The sequence below is a fragment of the Ostrea edulis genome, chromosome 1 (assembly GCF_947568905.1).
Source record: "Ostrea edulis chromosome 1, xbOstEdul1.1, whole genome shotgun sequence".
NCBI classification, from domain to species: Eukaryota; Metazoa; Mollusca; class Bivalvia; order Ostreida; family Ostreidae; genus Ostrea; species Ostrea edulis.
The window spans coordinates 4,048,274-4,067,869 of NC_079164.1; the positions used below are offsets into that span (position 1 = coordinate 4,048,274).

At 35.5% G+C, this 19,596-nt stretch overlaps 1 protein-coding gene across 1 annotated transcript; it reads right to left on the reverse strand.

Annotated features, from left to right (window-relative positions):
• Nucleotides 1–1,838: 1,838 nt before the first annotated feature.
• Nucleotides 1,839–11,026, reverse strand: LOC130050790 (uncharacterized). The gene is made up of 9 exons (XM_056151386.1): nucleotides 10,728–11,026; nucleotides 9,017–9,109; nucleotides 8,493–8,561; nucleotides 6,914–6,944; nucleotides 6,052–6,087; nucleotides 4,133–4,224; nucleotides 3,833–3,880; nucleotides 3,181–3,360; nucleotides 1,839–2,128 (listed from the first exon to the last, which is right to left on the reverse strand). The coding sequence occupies exons 1-9, from the start codon at nucleotides 10,945–10,947 to the stop codon at nucleotides 2,115–2,117; spliced, it is 783 nt and encodes a 260-aa protein (XP_056007361.1). The 5' UTR covers nucleotides 10,948–11,026; the 3' UTR covers nucleotides 1,839–2,114.
• Nucleotides 11,027–19,596: the final 8,570 nt, after the last annotated feature.

Consider the following 19,596-nt stretch of genomic DNA (forward strand, 5'->3'; position numbering starts at 1 on the left):
GACCATAGAATTTGCGAAATGTTGACTTCAGTCGAGACTGTTGAAATCCCTGTACCATCAACTTGTTTGTCAGTAGCTTACCTCGATTTAAAAACTGACTATACCCAGAACAAGCTCTTGCATATCGAATCAGTTGAGATATATAAACACCATATGCAGGTGATAATGGAATATTGCTACATAAATGTGGGAAGTTAAAATTTGTTTGGATTAAATCATAGAAGAATGAGATGAAGAATACGTTTTAGTTCCAGATGACAAAGCTTGTAACAACACTGTTTATCATTATTGCAAGTGTATTTTTAACGAACTTTACTTTTATTCCACATTTGGTAACCTTACTTATACTATTGTCGCCTGTTTGTGGCAAAGTTTGCTACGAGAATATGTGGTGTTGTCTGCTCTTCCTGAACTTATGTACATTTAATCAACTATATGTTTATTCATATTTCAATCTATACTTGTATATTTTGTGACTCTTACCAGTAACATTCGTTTCATATGTATATATTTGTTTAGAGCTCATGTACCAATGATCTGGTTTTAAGTGAATAAATAGACTGAAATTAGTGCTTTGTCTATCGGTTGATTCGATGAGGAGGGTGCTCTGCATGTCGCAGGTTTTTTGATCTGGCAGGTAGGTTGATGTTTCAGGGGTTTCAAAAGCTACGTTTAAAGTTAGCATTTTCAAAATCACTGTTCATTATCTTCACCTTTCATATGGTTGCTATAATGATCTTATTTACATAGTAAACACACATATTGCCATTGGATAAAATGTTGCTTTATACGAATTGAGGGAGTTCCTTCACTGATTTTGACTACATACTACTCCGTTTATCTGATCAAGATATAGAGCTTAAAGCGGGTGTAACTGATCAACAGAGAATGATTTTCCTCCAGGTACCTGATTCCATGGCTAGTGTGTCCAGGGGTCCATGGTAGCTCTACTCCCTGTATAGGAACTATAAGACGAATCACTGTTTGTTTTCTTCAATTTTTGATAATTCTAACTGGATTGCCAACTATGATGAAAGTTGAAGATAACAAACAGTGATCAAACTCCTATTAGCAATGAAAAATAGAGAGATGGGAAAACATGGACCCTGGATATACCAGATATGGATAATGTGCCTAGGAGGAGTAAACATCCCCTGTAGACCGGTCACATTTGCCGTGAGCCCTATGACTCTGTGGTATCTTTAATTTCGAATTCACAGGGATATATCGAATCGACATATGAATGAAAAATAGCATTGTTAAAATATAAAACGTCGTCGATATATCAAAATTTTGCATTGAAGGCCACAGCAGGGGAATTTTTTTCTCACATAGAAATTTTAGAATAAATTCTACTTCATACGAATATAAAAACAGCTCAGAATACAAAGGAGCACAATTGGTGCCCATGGCAATTCCACAATTATGATCTATCTGGAGATCATAGAAACGTAGTTTTCTTTTCTACGTTTGTTTGTTTCGATGTTTTCTGCCACACTCAACATTTTTCAGTTATATGGTGGCGCCCAGTTTTTATTGGTGGAAGAGAGAACCCAGATACAATGTACCTGGGAAGAGACCACCCACTTTCCGAAAGTAAACTGGGAAACTTTCTCACTTACCAGCGCGAGCGGGATTCGAACCTGCGCCGACAGAGGTGAGAGGCCGTGTGATTTTGAGCGCAATGCTCTAACCACTCGGCCACGGAGGCCCCTCTTTTCTACGTAAAATCATTCATGGATACCTAGTGAATACGATTATTATCCCGATGAACTAAATTATCAATGTGCATTTTTTGATACTAATTAACAAATGGTATTGCTAAAAAGACTCGATAATGAAATTTGTGGTCAATTTATTCGCGCCATCCTTTTCATTACAAATTACATATATCAATTAGATCCATCATCCACGTGTAATCTCTCATGTGAGCTAAGTCGCTCCAGTGTGCTGCAATTGACATATCTTTAACTTTAAACCATGAATTCAATCAACATTTGCCTTTCAAATAGATATCAGATTAAAAATTTTCCTTGGGTATTCTCAGTCTTTTAATCAGTGATTTTTCTTAACGGCTGCTAACTTCAGCGTAATTGAGTGAACATTCGGAAGCATTATCTGTCGTAATCTGGAAATATAAATGTTAAACATCAAGCTTGGTTTATCATAGTGTATCCAAAGATAAAAGATTTGAATAAACGGTAAAATGCTCAAAATGTATTGAACCATACGAAACACTGCCTTTCAAATTCTATTCAGTGTTTATCATACAAAACTGCTCTAAATATAATCAGTTCTAATAACTTTAGCCTACTGAAATATATTTCTATATCAGAATTATCAAAGCAGCATATAGAACAGAAACAATATGCCCATACGCATAAAATTAGAATAATGGTATGCATAAATCATGCACTGTCAGTTTAGAAAGAATGGCTTTAAAAGGTTCAGAATAATTTCTATCAGTTCAGAAAAAGAAATAAACATCAAATAATTACCATCATCTGTCTCGAGTTGCGGTGAGTTTTTCTATATTTGTGAGCTGTGCATGAGCTCTTTGTATACTTCTGTGTTTTCTAATGTAAAACACATATAAAATAGTTAAAGAGGTTCAGTCAATACGTCCCGAATATCCCCATAGACATCAAAATAAGAAAATGGCCTTCAATGCTTGTTAATAAAGGTATTCTATCGGGTAACATATTTTAGTGTTTTTGAGCTGCACTTGATCGCTGAAAAATAACAAGACTTAACTTTGTAATCAAAATTTAAAAAAAAATAGATGAATTCAAGGTTGTGCTATCAGGTTATGTTCGAAGTACGATAAAACTATTTAATGTTTCGTCAGTTGTTTAACATTTTACTAGTCGAGCTGTTAGTAGTTGATTTACCATCCTGATCACTATCTATATCTACTGAGTTGTTCAAGTTCATATCAATTGTTTTACTTTGATGATCAAGCTCTTATTTACCCATATTTATGTACATCATTGATACATCATCAAAACGATTACTCTGATTATCACTTTCACTAAGCATACTATTTACTAAAGCTTGATCCTGTTCTGAATTTTGTTCTCCTCCAGAACTACTATCAGTATGGTAAATCTATTTGTTTTACATCATTTGGGTCAGCATTGGCGGTTTGCTTAGATGATTTGGTATTTATTGACTCTTTACCTGTTCTGCCATATTGGTCCTTTTCTTCGTTTTCGGTCACGTTTTGTTTCTCCTTAGGACTACTAATATAATCCTCAGACAAAAAACGAAACTCGTCATTAACACTCTCATCCGACAACAAATCATCTGTAACATTGTCACTTTCATCGGATCCGTCGTCTTCTCTTCCCCCTTCATCAACTTTTAAGTAAACAGATATCTTTCAAATCAAGAATCAAAGTTTAAAATAAGGTAATGTTAGCAGGATCCTTAATTCAGCTTCTTGGGAGTCTAAAGTGAACTTATCTAAGACTAACACCAAACTATATCATTACACTTTCCTGCAAAATATTTGACTCTGATTGGATAAAAAACTTTTGAAATATCAAAATGGCATCCATGTCCTCTAGAGTGACATGTTGCAACGACATACATAACTGTATTACATAATTACATAACAGATGTCCCTTAGGCTTTCTTGCAAAATGTGTGGAGTTCTTCAATGCATAGAGTAAAAATTTCCTTAAAATTAGACAAACATTGGGCAGAATATACGATATGCAAATTTAATGCACACGAGGTAAACATGATCATCATGATCATCAGTAATGTTTACTAATTGAAAACGAAAGCTTTCGAGACTTAAACTATTGATATGATTTGTAAACTATACTTTTTAACTGAGATCCTTTCACATCTCCTTGTAGATATTCCTCGTTCCCTTCAAAAAGTCCACTCACATAACTATAGCAGTTATCAAATTCACTGCAAACTAGAACTTCCCGGAAGTAAGATTATGTATGATACAAATAATTGCTAGATTTATCAAATGTAATTGTATATTTTAAAATTTTATACGAAATGCCAATTGAGATTCGATAAATGAATCAAACGAGAAATAAACAGTGTGAATATATTAACCCCAAAGTTAGTAAATGTTGATTGTATACCTTGTATAGTGCAGACACCCTACCTTGTCTCTGACGTCTTATCTTGCAGATTAGAAAACCAACCAAAAGTATAACCGCTACAATTATACATAGGGCAACCCAAATGTAAACGCCACTGAAAAAAATTAAAACAAAGCGAATGATTTTTGATAAAAATTTAACTCGTGAATATTTATGAAAATGTGAAGATAACGAACAGTGATGAATTTCTTAACTCCGAGAAGGAATACAAAAGTACGTGTTTGTAAACACGGACCCCTGGGTATACCAGAAGTGGGATCAGGTGCCTAGGAGAAGGAAGCATCCCCTGCAGACCGGTCACACCCGGCTAGAGCCCTATATCATGATCACGTAAACGCAATAATTCGCAATCACAATCAGTGTACATTGGGAGACATAATCACCATGTACAAAGGACAATGGGATATTGTGATATAATTCTGAGATATTGACGATGAATGAGTTGCTTTCATCCCTTCTGTTATGAAGTTGAAATGCTAGTTTCATACAACATGGTATCTTCTGCATCTGATAATTTTTAAACCGGGACAGGTTTCTAACAAATAAGTTAATGTTACAGTAGTTTCTACAGTTTTGCACGAAGTCAGCAGTTTGCGGTTTCTATGGTGGTTGAATTAATTCAATATGTATTGCAACCTGTCATTAAGTCGAATGTTGTCGACCATGTTTCAATTGTTAAGTTGACTTTTACATACTGATTGTGACTGTGGATTACTCTGTTTACCTGATCAAGACGGCTCACAGCAGGAATGCTTACTCATCCTAGGCACCCGATTCTACCACTGGTGTGCCCTATACTTAATTTTGTATCATTTATAGGAGTTATGAGATTGATTACTGTGCGTTATCTTTACTTTTACAAATTAGCTGATGTGACAGGGGTATATTTCAAACGTTTTTGATCATTATACACTGTAATGTATTTGCTGCAAATACAACATGTCAATAGTTTGTATGCATTCTGACGTGTTTACATGCCAATTGTTTGTCAGATTTACATACTAATTTCACTGTGAATTACTCCGTTTACCTGATTAAGATAGAGGAATCACAGCGGGTGTTACCGGTTAACAGGAATGTTAATTCCTTCTAGTTACCCATTCCAATCTCTAATGTTGAAGATGTCTGTGTTTGCCATGTTTTCAATTTTGTTTCTCTATAAGGTTTACAATATTGATCACTGCTATTTCTATATATAAATGAAATTTATCAATATGATTGTATTAGAGTTTATTTGTAGACTTCCGTAGCCGGCATATATGTGCTCATTATGTAAATCTTTTCAAAATCATAGTATCACTGAGGATACTATTTAAAAAGTTATTTGTCAAAAACAACAGTTTTCTAAATCCTAAGTAAATTGCAAAAGAAAATACATTGTCATAACGAAGATTTCTTTCATATGTACATGTGCAGTTAAATGAGCAGTTGCTCAACTCGTAAAGTTATTCCAAGGTAATCATACTGAATAGCTAAATATACCAGAAGCTGAAGCAGCTCAAATTTCATACTGTTGACCAACTTTTATTCGCTTGCAAATATTTCTCGCCTTGGTCGCGAAAATTGATCGCCACAAATCACTTCATCTCTCGTAGATAGTGAAATAAATTCGTCACAAATAGATGATGGTTTACAGTATTGAATTATTGCAAATAAGACACAACTTAAAGAATGACATGCATGTATTTTCTATATTCAAATACATGTAAATTTACAATCATCGTTTTGTCTCTAAGAAAATATTTGCTGTTTTATTGTTCCACTTCTGGATGAAGATAACTGTATTGCACAATATGACATAAGTGTATCTACTTATATCCCCAAGTACCTGACATAGAAAGAAAATTATTCATCATTATTGACATACAGGTACCCGGGAATGACCATGATTAACAATTGATCTTACGCTTTCAAAACTAACCTTTTATCTTTTTGTGAATCCATTGAATTCTTTGGACTGAAAAATATGAATATAGTGATATCAGTGCTCACATTTCTTCCTATATTTCTCCATCATCACTCTTTTCTGTAATATTTCACATCAATTAATTTCAATATTTTCAAAGAAGTATAGTGCACTTGGTATGCAATTTCGCCTACATGAATATTTTTTCTTGAATTATATTTACAAATATTCTGCTGTATAAAAACTCATATAACAACATATGATATTGAGGCAAAGCTAAACCCTCGAATTGTCAACTAAAGGCACATAAATGACATTGAGCTAAGTAAACCCATATGTAAATAGGTTCTTGTGTGATATGAATGCACTTATGAAAATATCCATATAGGAACATGGTTTATTAATTAAAGAACGACTCAAAGAACAACTCATAGAAATGTCAGTAATGCTAAACTGCAGCAGTTATTTTTCTTGGTTACCGAAACATTACAAATGTTGGCTTTATATTCAAACACAACACAGTAGTCTATTATTGGAAACCGGTGATTTGTTTTTAGATTTCCGAGTCGGCTGTTTTGTCAGCAAAAGCGCTATACCTCTTTCATCTACTACAGATATCTTCTTTTATTAGTTCTGATGAAAGACATCATATTAAACATCAAATAGTGAAATTGTTACGCAACAAATCTGACTTGACTAGGGTTGACTTTATCTACATATACATTGAACAAACGTTATTTTTTCCAGATTACCTATTTAATCTATCACTGAATTACTGCGAGAGTACCAACATAACTGTTGTTAATGACAGTAGCGTGTGCGGAAAAAGTGGTATACACGTGCGGTCTTAAATAGTCATGAATAATACAAAGCTTACGTAACTGAGGAAGAGACCTCGCAGAAGATATCTGAATGAAGCAAAACAAATAATGCATACAAATATCAATCAAATTGTAATTCAAAACAGTAACACGAGTGTCTGTAGTTTATGTGCATCAGTGATATTAATAACGAAAGCGTAAAGTTATAACAGATAATACATTTTATTCAATGGAGAAAGCATAGACAAAGGACTTTAAACGCTAACCCTTGATTGATGCCTATGTTTTGCATTCGCATATTTAAAAGTGGTTTGATAATTTTCAACTATAATGTTTTCTATTGCAAAAATGGATTCATCATCAAATGATTAACAAGTCTGGTATAAGTGTAAATTTATAATACACTCTAAAGTACAACATACAACATATTTGGTTAACGGGGTAATACAGGTCCACCACTGACATCAGTTGATGTTACAGGAGTTTCAACAGTCTTGTTTAAAGTCAGCATTTTGCAAAATGTATGGTCGCTATAACGATCTAATTTACTAGAAAAACGTGTCATTGGGTAAATTGCTGTCTTACATATTTCATACCAATTGAGCCCGTTCTCTATACACTGATTTTGACTACGGATTATTTCGTTTACCCGATTGAGATAAAAGACTCACGACAGATGTGACTGGTAGACATGGGCTGCATACTCCTCTCAGACACCAAATCCCACCTCTGGTATGTCCAGTGATCCATGCTTACCGTAGTCTTAATTTTGTATTCTTTATAGAGGTTATGAGATTGATTACTTTTCGTTATCTTTACCTTTTAATTATGCTCTAAAATGTCGCAGAATTAGGAATAAAAAAATTTATTAAACAACGTCGTGAGAATTTTATTTATATTACACAAATGAATAACATTTTTTGTTAATTGAATTTATTTGATGATCTGTAAAATGCATTGTGGAAAGACACCAAAGTCAAACACTAGTGGGCCCACCTGGCTCTTCACCATTTCTTCTTTAGGAAGACAGGCAAATGATTCGAGTGTCATAATTGTCAAAGTCCACCGTATAGTAGATACAGCTATGGACGAGTTTCGCCATTCACCTTGTACAATTTCTGCGATTGACCGCCAACTTGCCCTATATCTTGATCAGGTAAATGGCGTAATGCAAGGTGAAGATAACAAACAGTGATCAATCTCATAACTCCTATAAGCGATACAAAATAGATAGTTGGGTAAACACGGACCCCTGGACACAAAAGAGGTTGGGTCAGGTGCCGAAGAGGAGTAAGCATCCCCTGTTGACCGGTCACACCCGTCGTGAGCCCTATATCTTGATCAGGTAAACGGAGTTATCCGTAGTCAAAATCAGTGTGCCAAGAACGGCTTAACAATCGGTATGAAACACGTCAGACAGCATTTAATATATGTAATATTTTATCAAAATGAGTGTAAAAAGAACGTCCTGACAATTGGTATAAAACAATTAGATTGCATTTGACTCAATGACATGCTGTATTAGTAAACTAGATCGTTAGAACAACTCTAACATTAAGGTCAGCATTTTGCAAATTGTATGGTCGTTATAATGATCTAATTTGCCAATACATTAACAATCGGTTAAAAACTCACACATATATGATCCAAACACATCTTTACATATGTTAATGCATGCATCTTTCTTTCTTGATGGACAGGTGCCTTCAACACGAAAAAGGTGAAGTCACTACTTTTAAATATACATTTGTAAAAATACATATAGCTGTCGTCTTTTATTAATTCAAATATCCGTGTAAAGATGTTTTAATGTAATAATTGCCCTATTGCAGGCCTTAATCTTGTAATTGAAACAAAAGGAAATATGGTGCATAATTAAATTTACAGCAAAGCTAAAATTATGTCAACACATTTCAAAAGTAAAGCTATAAATAAACTCGAGTATAAAAAGAATAAGCAATCAGATTGACAAAAAAGTTGGGTTAAAATACGTTTTAAGCATAAATCAATAGCCTAAAAAAGTGTGAACTTTAAAATTTTAGAACTTATTAAGGAAATAGCAACATACATGTATGTTTAAATTCTTTTGACAGTATTTCACCTATTGCATTAATGATAGAAATTGTTACCAGTGTCTTATATTCAAATTTACAACTCACAAACGTCATGCAAATCCTCGTTCCACAGACAGTAAAAGGAACAGGGCACTTCTTTTATAGCATCTGAGAACTTATCATAGTACGGACAGTAATCTAAAAGCAAACAATACATGCGGTAGATTCTTGATATCATGAAAATCATTATTCCTGTAGGCAGTACAAGGAACAGCGCAATTCTTTTATAACATCTGCGAACTTGTCGTGGTATGTGCAATGACCTAACTCATACAGTGGAAACGGTACAGAAACTTTGCTAGCATCTATATTATGATAATGAAATAGCGCTATAGGAATATGTGAAGTTGACGATGGAGAAGCTGAAGTCATCTTATTTAACATAAAGTTGTAGTGTTCGTCTGCAATTCAAATATATGATCAACAAAATAATTTAATATGAATGATATTTGGGAGACTGTATGATGCCTTTTATTTCAAATTAACTTGTAGGTATCGAGTGTACATAAGTATGGATACAAATGAGTATTGCTAGTCAGTTCTTAAATCAAGGTAAGGTACTGTCAAACAAGTTGATGGTACAGGGATTTCAACAGCCTCGATTGAAGTCAGCATTTCGCAAATTCTATGGTCGTAATAACGATCTAGTTCGTCAATACAACCTCGCATTGGGTCAAATGCTGTCTGACGTGTTTCATACCGATTGTTAAGCCGTTCTTGGCACACTGATTTTGACTGCGGATAACTCCGTTTACCTGATCAGGATATAGGGCTCACGGCGGGTGTGACCGGTCAACAGGGGATGCTTACTCCTCCTGATCCCACCTCTGGTGTGTCCAACTATATATTCATTATTGCTTATAGGAGTTATGAGATTAATCACTGTTCGTTATTTTCACCTTTCATTTACACCGCTCTGTGTAGGAGTCCGTAGGAGTCCGTGTTCACACTTCTCGTAATTTTGCATTAACTAAAGGATTATTATCTGGTTCATGGCAGATGTGACCGGTCGACAAAGGATGCTTAATCCTCTTAGGTACCTGATTCCACCTCTGGTGTGTCCAGGGGCTCGTGCTTGCCCGACTCTCGATTTTGTATTCTTTATAGCAGTTTTATATTGATCACCGCTCCTTATCTTTGCTTGTTCATTTACATTTGTAATCTTTTTACCTTGACATCTTGAAATTCCTGATTAATGCGCAACAGTTATACACAGTGCGCTTTTGAATCTCAAGAAATATAGGACATCAGGTAAAACACTGGGGAAGTTTAAGAGAAATAAAAGTAAAACGTGGAAATAAAAATAAATTTCATTCTGGAATATGCAGGAGGGTTTGAACTGCGCTAACGCGCTTCATGAAGTATGCTGACGTAACTGTTGCAGTTCTTGCCTTATGCATTTTCAAAAACAAAATCTATTTCTTAAATCCTTAGCTATTTCGCTTTAGTCATGGATTTTGGCATGTCTTTAAAAATCGGGAAAATTCATCACATGTAAAACGAAAGTAAACATATCATTTCTTTCTACATTATGTTCATGATCAATATATTTGTTGAATAAACATAAGTTCGATTGGTTAGTTTAATTCATACTGTTTTTTTGCATATTCACCTCAAAATTGCATCTTTGAAAAACAAGAACTAAAAGTACAGTGAAAATAAATGATGACGTCCGACATACATCAATGTATTATCTTCTATATGAATACCAACATACTTCCTTAATCATGGTTTACAAATAGTATTAATCTTGTACCTGGAGTAATCCATTTCCACCGTACACAAACTTCCACTTCCTTATGTTGATCATCAGGAATGCAGTGATTGACCACGTGTTCACCCGTGTAGGTTATTTTATCCATGTTTGTTCTGTTCTGTTTATAAGTCTCCAAACACGATGTGTTGGTGTATCTGAAGGACACACATTGTGAGGTATGTAAACTCAAGATACACAATAAAGTTACCACAATAATCATGTTTAACACACCAAAGTATGTAGAGTCAAATGATCGCAAATAGAAAGTAGATTTAACAGGGAAAGCCGAAGATAACCAACAGTGATAACTAAACACAGGTAAAAGTATACCACTAAAAATCCCCGAGAAGTTCTGTTCACGTGATCCGATGAATGAAATTTCGATAATCAGCATGCATAAACGGTATCATTTCACATGAAATACAACGAAATTTACTCCGATTTGAGTGATTTTATGGCATGTATTGAAACATTCGCGAGTTTCAAAACTATAGCGAAATGTCTAATGTAAAACTTATACGGTACCAATTTTGATGCACCATTTCAAGCTAGTAACGAAGTACTTAGCTACTGGGCTGTAGAGACCCTCGGGGACTAACAGTCCACCATCAGAGGCCTCGACCAATTTATTGATACTTGTACGATTGTTAGGTCGTTCTTTGCACACTGATTTTGACTACGGATAACTCCGTTTACCTGATTAGCGCTATTACCTGATTAGGACTCACGGTGGGTGTGACCGGTCGACACAGTATACTTATTCCTCCTAGGCACCTGATCCCACCACTGGTGTTTCCAGGGGTCCGCGTTTACCTAACTATCTTTTTTGTATTGGTTATAGAGATGTGGGACTGATCACTGTTCATTATCTTCAACTTTCATCAGACAAGCTATTAACAAACCAGTTCATGTTACAGGTGTGTCAGCAGTCGTGTTTTAAGTTTGCATTTCGCAAATTCTATGGTTGTTATATTTATCTAGTTTGCCAATATAACCCATCATTGGGTCAAATGGTGTTTGACATGTTCCATACCGATTAATTAGTGGTTAATGACACACTGATTTTGACTAAGGATTTCTCCTATTACCTGATCAAGACAAAGGGCTCACGGCGGCTGTGACCGGTCGACAGGGGATGCTTACTACTTCTAGACTTCTTAAACCATCTGTGGTATGTCCAGGGGTCTGTGCTTGCCCAACTCTTTATTTTGTATACCTCTTCGGAGGTTTGAAATTGATCACTGCATATCCAATGTTTTAACTTTCTTAAAGTAAGAAATCAGATGAATTTTAAACCAGTTGAGGCAGGCGACGTGAAAAGAATTGCGTGCCTTGTCTTCTTATAATCACTGATATTGTGGTTTTTACTAATATGGGACTAACAAAAAATAGCAATTTTGGATGAGTTATATTTACAAAACAGAAGTCGAAAACAAAGAGGTCTAACCCAGGTCAGAAAAAAATAAGAATAAGGTGTTGGGTGGTGTTGGTGGAATGATCATGATTCATGCCTCAAGTGCCCGTGAATGGACCACAAGCTCGAGGATCTTAAAACTTAGTATATTTGATCATCATGATGTATTGTTTTTGAAGGTCAGAGGTCACAGTCGTTATATCATTTAATAGGAAAACCTTGGCATACTATAAAACCTGGCCTGGCCCCATTGGCCTGGCCTGGCCTGGCCTCAAAATTGGCCTGGGCCCAATTTTGGCCTCTAATTATGCTCCATCCCAAATTTTGGCCTGACCTCAAAAGTTGGCCTGGCCTCAAATTTGGCCTCTAAAAATTTTGTTGGCCTCAACCAAAATATTTTTTTTGAAATTCAAATTTTTTATTGATTTCATTGATTTATTATTGGTTTTAGTTTTTCAAAGTCGTAGCAGATATGTGATATGTTTCTGTTGTTTTGTAAATGTGCATTTTAAAATAATCATGAACTACCACCAATCTGATTGATTTTATTGAAAATCTATTGATCAGTTAATCAATCATTTTCTTTTCCCTTAATTTATATCTGTACGTACTAGTACACACTAAAACAGACTGCACAACTAATGAAACAATTGGCATATTGATTTTTTTTCCAGAATTATGATTGATTTCATTGATTTATTATTGGTTTTAGTTTTTCAAAGTTGTAGAAATAAAATTACTATGTACATTAGAATAAACATGAACTACTACCAACCTGATTGATTTTATTGATTATTCATTGATTAGTTTATTGACAAAATTATTTGCTTTTCCCTTCTTAACTTATGTACTAGTACATCAAAAAGTATACTGATGAAATGATTGATTTAATGATATTTTTGTATTCAATAGAATTCAATTTGATAGCAATTTACAAATTATAAAAGTATTACAATTGTGTTGTCATTATGGTGAATTCGATTTTAAGATCAGTGCACATTCAGAACAGAGCATGTGGTCTTAATGTTTTCAATGTGCAGATACCACACATTTAGTGTTACTTGTTTAATTTCCATGATAAATGACATTTTCAAAAAATCAAAATAAACACAGTGAAATGTTTGCTAGCATAATGATAATAGCCAATGAACTAAGGATTTTAGATTTGTATTTTAGTGTTCATTTATCTATACTTTACCCTGAATGAACAATGTATCTATAATTGATTTAAAAAAATCCTCAGCTATTTTAATAAAAACACATGAATAGGAAATGTCATTGCCAAGGCCATGCAATGCACAGTGTTAAAATTATGAAGTGATTATCTGACATTGCAGTTCATAAATTTGACTTCATTCTTGGCGCTTGTGACAGAAAATTGTTCTCCCTTGGATGAAGGGGCTTTGACAGATGTGTATGCAACTAAAGTAGAACAAACAGATTGAACCAAATTACACCTATTTGTACCGGATGAGGGTGTTGAGTTACATTGCTCTAAAATAAAGAGTGACAGTTGGGGGATAGTAATGTTATGAAGCACAGAGACTCCTCTCCATGACTCCACGATTCCACTCCGCTCCATTTCATAAATTACCCCAAGCCGATATAAATATCCTTAATTTATCAAAGTTGTAGTTTCAATCTGTATGATTTATGGTAGTATTTTTATACCTAGATATCAAACTCATTGTTCTTATCAATGAGAGTAAAGGCAGTATGCTACATTGCAGTGTGTGAAGTGTGATGATTCATCATTAAACTAGTGTGAATTTGTTTTTTAAATTCATTATCAATAAGTGAAGTGGATAACTAGTAAAATGAGAGTTTTCAATGTGCATATTTACAAAACAACACAAAGATATCAATTTTCAAAACCAATAATAAAACAATGAAATCAATCATAATTTAAAAAAAATCAATAAGCCAATAATTTCATTATTTCGGTATGCTGTTTTTGTTGTATAACAGTGCATAAGTTAGGATGGGAAAAATTGTTTAATCAATAAATTGATCAACATATATTCAATAAAATCAATCAGATTGGTGGTAGTTCATGGTTATTTTAAAGTGCACATTTACAAAACAACAGAAACATAGCATTTATCTGTTACATGACTGAAAAACTTAAACCAATAATAAATCAATGAATTCGATCAAAATTTTAAATACTTTTTTTTTTGGTTGAGGCCAAAATTTTTTTAGAGGCTAAATTTGAGGCCAGGCCAACTATTGAGGCCAGGCCAAAATTTGGGATGGAGCACAATTAGAGGCCAAAATTGAGGCCAGGCCAATTAGGAGGCCAAGCCAGGCTAATGGGGCCAGGCCAGGTTTTATAGTATGCCGAAAACCTTGTAGGCAGAATAAAGACCGAACTACTAAGGCTAGGATCATACAAATTGGTGAAAGGCAACGAAAACAAACAGTGATCAATCTCATAACTCCTATAAGCAAAACAAAATAAAGAGTTGGGCAAACACGGACCCCTGGAGATACCAGAAATTGGACCAGGTGCCCAGGAGGAGCCACATTTGTTCTTCATGATGAGTGAAGTATGCCAATTATTTGTCAGAGGTGAAAGTTCAAGGTCATAGTATCAGTTAATAAGTAAATCTCGTCAGCAGAAACTTAAGTATTGGGGGAGAACTGTCAAAATTGGTAGACATACTGCGCATGCTCAGTGGAGGACGCATATTGTTCTTCAAGGTCATATATCAAAGATCTAGATCATAGTATCATTTAGTAGCAAAACATTGTAGGCAGCTTACAGACTGAACCGTTGGGGGCTAGGACCGATGACTTTTGTTTTGATTTGTTGTAAAGGATTCAAGGGACGACACACTGCAGAAAATATTCGAAGCAAATATGAGGAAGTTATCGCCTCTTTTGATATTGCCCACAAATTGTGTCCATTGTCAGTGATAATGCATCTAATAAGGTGAAGGCATTTAGTCTTCTAGATATTGAAGCTGATCTACATGAAAATACAGATTCAGATGATGATTCTGAGGAAGAGTATGATTAAGAGAATTAATATGAAAAAAAGGTGGAAAATCTACGAAAGCACATGAGAAGCTTTGCTGATAGCCTACAACTTATGATCAAAGATGGCATGAAAGAGTGCTCTGGGCACCCGAAGACCATAATAGGAAAATCATGAAATCGTGTGTCTTTCTCAAGAAATTAATCCATGCCAGTGAAATGTTTAAAAAATAATAGCCGCCTTCAGAAATCAACAATTTCAAGATGGAATTCGAAACTAATAATGTTACGGTCCATTATAAAATTCCTGAATACAAACTAAATGAAATAGGATGTAAAACAAAACTCCGTGCGTATGAAAGAAAACTTTTTGAACACTATATAGGTACAGGGAGAAAAACATGTTACAAGCAGCCTTCAAATTACAGTAAATTATGCGATCAGTCATCAACTTAAAAACTTGCTACTAATTACAGCAACAAAATGTTCACCACTCTGTGTGCCTCTGTTGAATCAAGATTGTCTGAAATAGAGACAGATGAAGTTGACATCCTAGCCACAATTTTGGGCCCAAGATTAAAAATAAGTTGTTGTAAAGATAGAAACCTGCATGACAGGTATATCCAAAAACTAAAATATGATGTTTCTCATTTAAATGTATCCCCAGCAGCCCCCGAAAAAGAACATTCACCACTTTATACAAAAAGAATGAAAGCAACACATTTTTGGCATCTTGCCTGATACTGCGCATAGACGAAAACATACATCAAGGACATTTGATGAAGAGGACGCATACTTATCAGAAGACAACATTGAAATGTATGAAAACCCATTAGAGGTTTTGAAATCAGCATAATCAAAATTCCCTATCATGTTGATTCTTGTACGGAAGCTTTTGTCAATACTTACAGTCGACGACAGATTTTTCAGTCTTGCAGGAAATATTCTACGCCCTGACCGCAGTAGGATGACTAACTTAACCTTTGAAAAGCTTATCATGAAAAAAGGCAATGGACATATTATCTAAGTATTCATTTGGAAACATCAATTAAATAAATAAGTTACATGAGGAATATGATCTGGTTCAAGCTGACAAAGCTAGTAACAACATTGTTTTTGTTTGTAAGGCTCTTTATTGCAACTGTATTTTAAACGAACTTGGCATTAATTCCACTTTTGGTAATCATACTTATACTCCAACTACCCTTTCAAAAGATGAAAGTCTTCAAAATCCATGCTTCAGTTTTAGACACATTTAATATCCCAGTCAATGGGTCGAATAAATATGAGTTACCGTACCTAAAATGGTTTCCTAACCTACATAAAAACCTTACAAGCAAAGATACATTGCTGGATCTAGTAAGTGCTTTACCAAGCTCCTATCTTTGCTCCTCACGAAAATATTAACAGCTGTGAAGGAGAAACTTCAAACTTACTGTGCGACTACATATGCCAGAAGTAGTGTTAATCAAATGTGGATTCTAAAACATTCTATAGAACTTTTAGTAAACTTGAAATCACAGAATTTTCCTCAAATCAATAAGAGTCAAACCTATGACTTTTCAACACTTTACACGACCATTCCCCACAATAAATTAAATACTAGACTTTTTGACATCATAGACAGTTGCTTCTTCAACAAAAACGGAAATATTCATATCTAGTGATCGGTCATTTCTAAATTACTCCACTCTGATTCAGGGTACAAGCACTCTGAACTTGAAATAAAAAATTATGATGGAGTTGTCAATATCTTCGTGATCTTTGGTGATCAGGTCATCAAACGGTCTGTTAGAATCCACATGGGCACGAATTGTGGTCCTTTGTTAGCTGAACTATTTTCATATTCAAATGAAATAGAATTTATTAAAAAACTTCTACGTGAAAAGAAATAAATTCTTGCTGTGGACATCAAGTCGACATTTAGATATACATGTATTGACGAAGTGTTATATATCAACATCAATAATTTTCATACATGTGTTGATTTGATATATCCCAGTGAATTTGAAATAAAAGACACCATAGAGTCGTCCACTTCTGCTTCATACTTAGATATTTTATTGAAAGTAGATATCAACGACAAACTAACAACTCAACTTTATGACAAACAGGATGATTTCAACTTCTCCATCGTCAACTTCCCATATTTGTGTAGCAATATTCCATGATCACCTGCATATTTTGTTTTTATATCTCTCAACTGATTCGATACATAAGATCTTGTTCTGCATATGGTAAAGTTTTAGATCGAAGCAGGCTACTGACAAACAAGATGATGCAGGGGTCCCAACAGTCTCGTTTAAAGCCAGCATTTCGCAAATTCTATGGTCGTTATAACGATCTAGTTTGCCAATACAACCTATCACTGGATCAAATGATGTCTGACGTGGTTCATACGGATTGTTAGGCCATTCTTGGCTTATTGATTTTGACAAAGGATAAATTCATTTACCTGTTCAAGATATCGGGCTCATGGCGGGTGTGACCGGTCGACAGGGAATGCTTACTCCTCCTAGACACCTGATCCCACCTCTGGTGTGTCCAGGGGGTCCATGTTTGCTCATCTCCCTATTTTATATTGCTTATAGGAGTTATGAGATTGATCACTGCTCATTATTTTCACCTTTCATTAGCAATTTAATTTTGATGTTCAGATAATGTTTAATATTTTACAAGTCCAGCTGTTTGTATATATATATATATATATATATATATATATATATATATATATATATACTACTCAAACTTTGATAAGGATCACTAGGTTATATGTGTGTAATTTACCACTAACACAACAAAAGACATAAATTTGACCCAGAAACGTGTTTACTCAGGTTATGAATGAAAATTCATTAACGGCATGAACTTTTATCAATACGGAATGCTTGAAATCTGATAACAACACCAAAAGGCATTTTATTACAAAAAATTAACAGCAAACCAAAGAAAGAATTACACAGTTTTTGGGGATAGTCCATCATTACACTTAGTCGATGAAGTGTCAATACCGGGTATGGCCTCCCCTTGCATCAATGACGGCTTGACAACGTCGAACCATGCTGTCAATAAGCACCCGGATGTTTCCAATGGGAAGGTTGTTCCATTCTTCCACGAGGGCGTTTCCAAGCTCTGCCAAAGTCGTGGGTTGTGCTCTCTACGGCGTGAAAGGGCAACCTGCAGCATGTTCCATACATGCTCAATCGGGTTCAAGTCCGGCGAACGCGCTGGCCAGTCCATACGGACAATTGCCTCCTGCTGAGGGTACTGCTCCATCACCCTGGCGCGATGAGGACGGGCGTTATCATCCATCAGGATGATCTCAGGGCCAACAGCACCAGCGTAGGGTCTGACGTAAACATCGAGGATATCATCGCGGTACCGCACCCCGTTCCTCTCCCCAGGATATGAAGATATGTTCTTCCATCCCTGCTGATTCCACCCCAGACCATGATGGAACCACCACCATAACGGTCATGTTCACTGATGTTGGCATCATGGAAACGTTCACGTTGTCGTCGCCACACTCGGTACCTCCTGTCTGTAAAGTCCAAACAATACCTGGACTCATCGGTGAACAGAACTTGAACCCAATCGTTCTGTGTCCATGTGACATGATCTTCAGCCCATTCCAATCGCTCCTGCCGGTGTTGAACAGTCAGAGGGACTCGAACACATGTACTTCTCGAGTTGAGACCTGCATTGTGAAGCCGATTCTGTATCGTCTGAGTAGACACATTCACCCCCGAGGCGTTCAGGAGGTCGTTACGTAGGCTGGTTGCTGTCCAGAAGGGATGGCGTCGTGCCTGAAGAGCCACAAAATGGTCTTGGCGTTGGGTTGTCGACCTCTGACGACCACCCCCATGTCGGTGTGCTGCTGTACCAAACGTTTGCTGTCGCTTCCAGGCCCTGTTTACAACTCTCTGGCTGACGTTTAGTGCATTTGCAACGTCACGTTGTGAATAGCCAGCGTCAAGTGTTCCAATACATCTGCCCAGTTGTTCTGTCGTCAGGCGACGCCTTACACGTTCGGGGGGGGGGGGGGGGGCATTGTGTTGATAAATGTAGTGTAAACACTCAAGTGAGTTTGAAATTTTAGAAAGAATCAGACACCGATGCTTGAGTGAAAATCGTGCAATGGTAGCAAAAGCATAAACTGTGATGAGAAACGCATTTTCCATGGCATGAAATTGCACGTGCAAGTTTGTTGAAGACGTTTTTGATTTCACTTGGACACAATATTGCCAGTTATGCAGTTATTAAATTTTTAAATAGAAAATATCTATGATCCTTATCAAAATTTGAGTAGTATATTTTACCGTCCTTTACACTACATATATCTACGGAATTGTGTTACTTTGATGTTCATGTTCTTGTTTATCTACATGTTTTAACTTCTACCTCCATCATCATTCTTACTACATAATGATATGTAAGTATATTTTTACTAAAACATGTTCCTGTTCCTAATTTGGT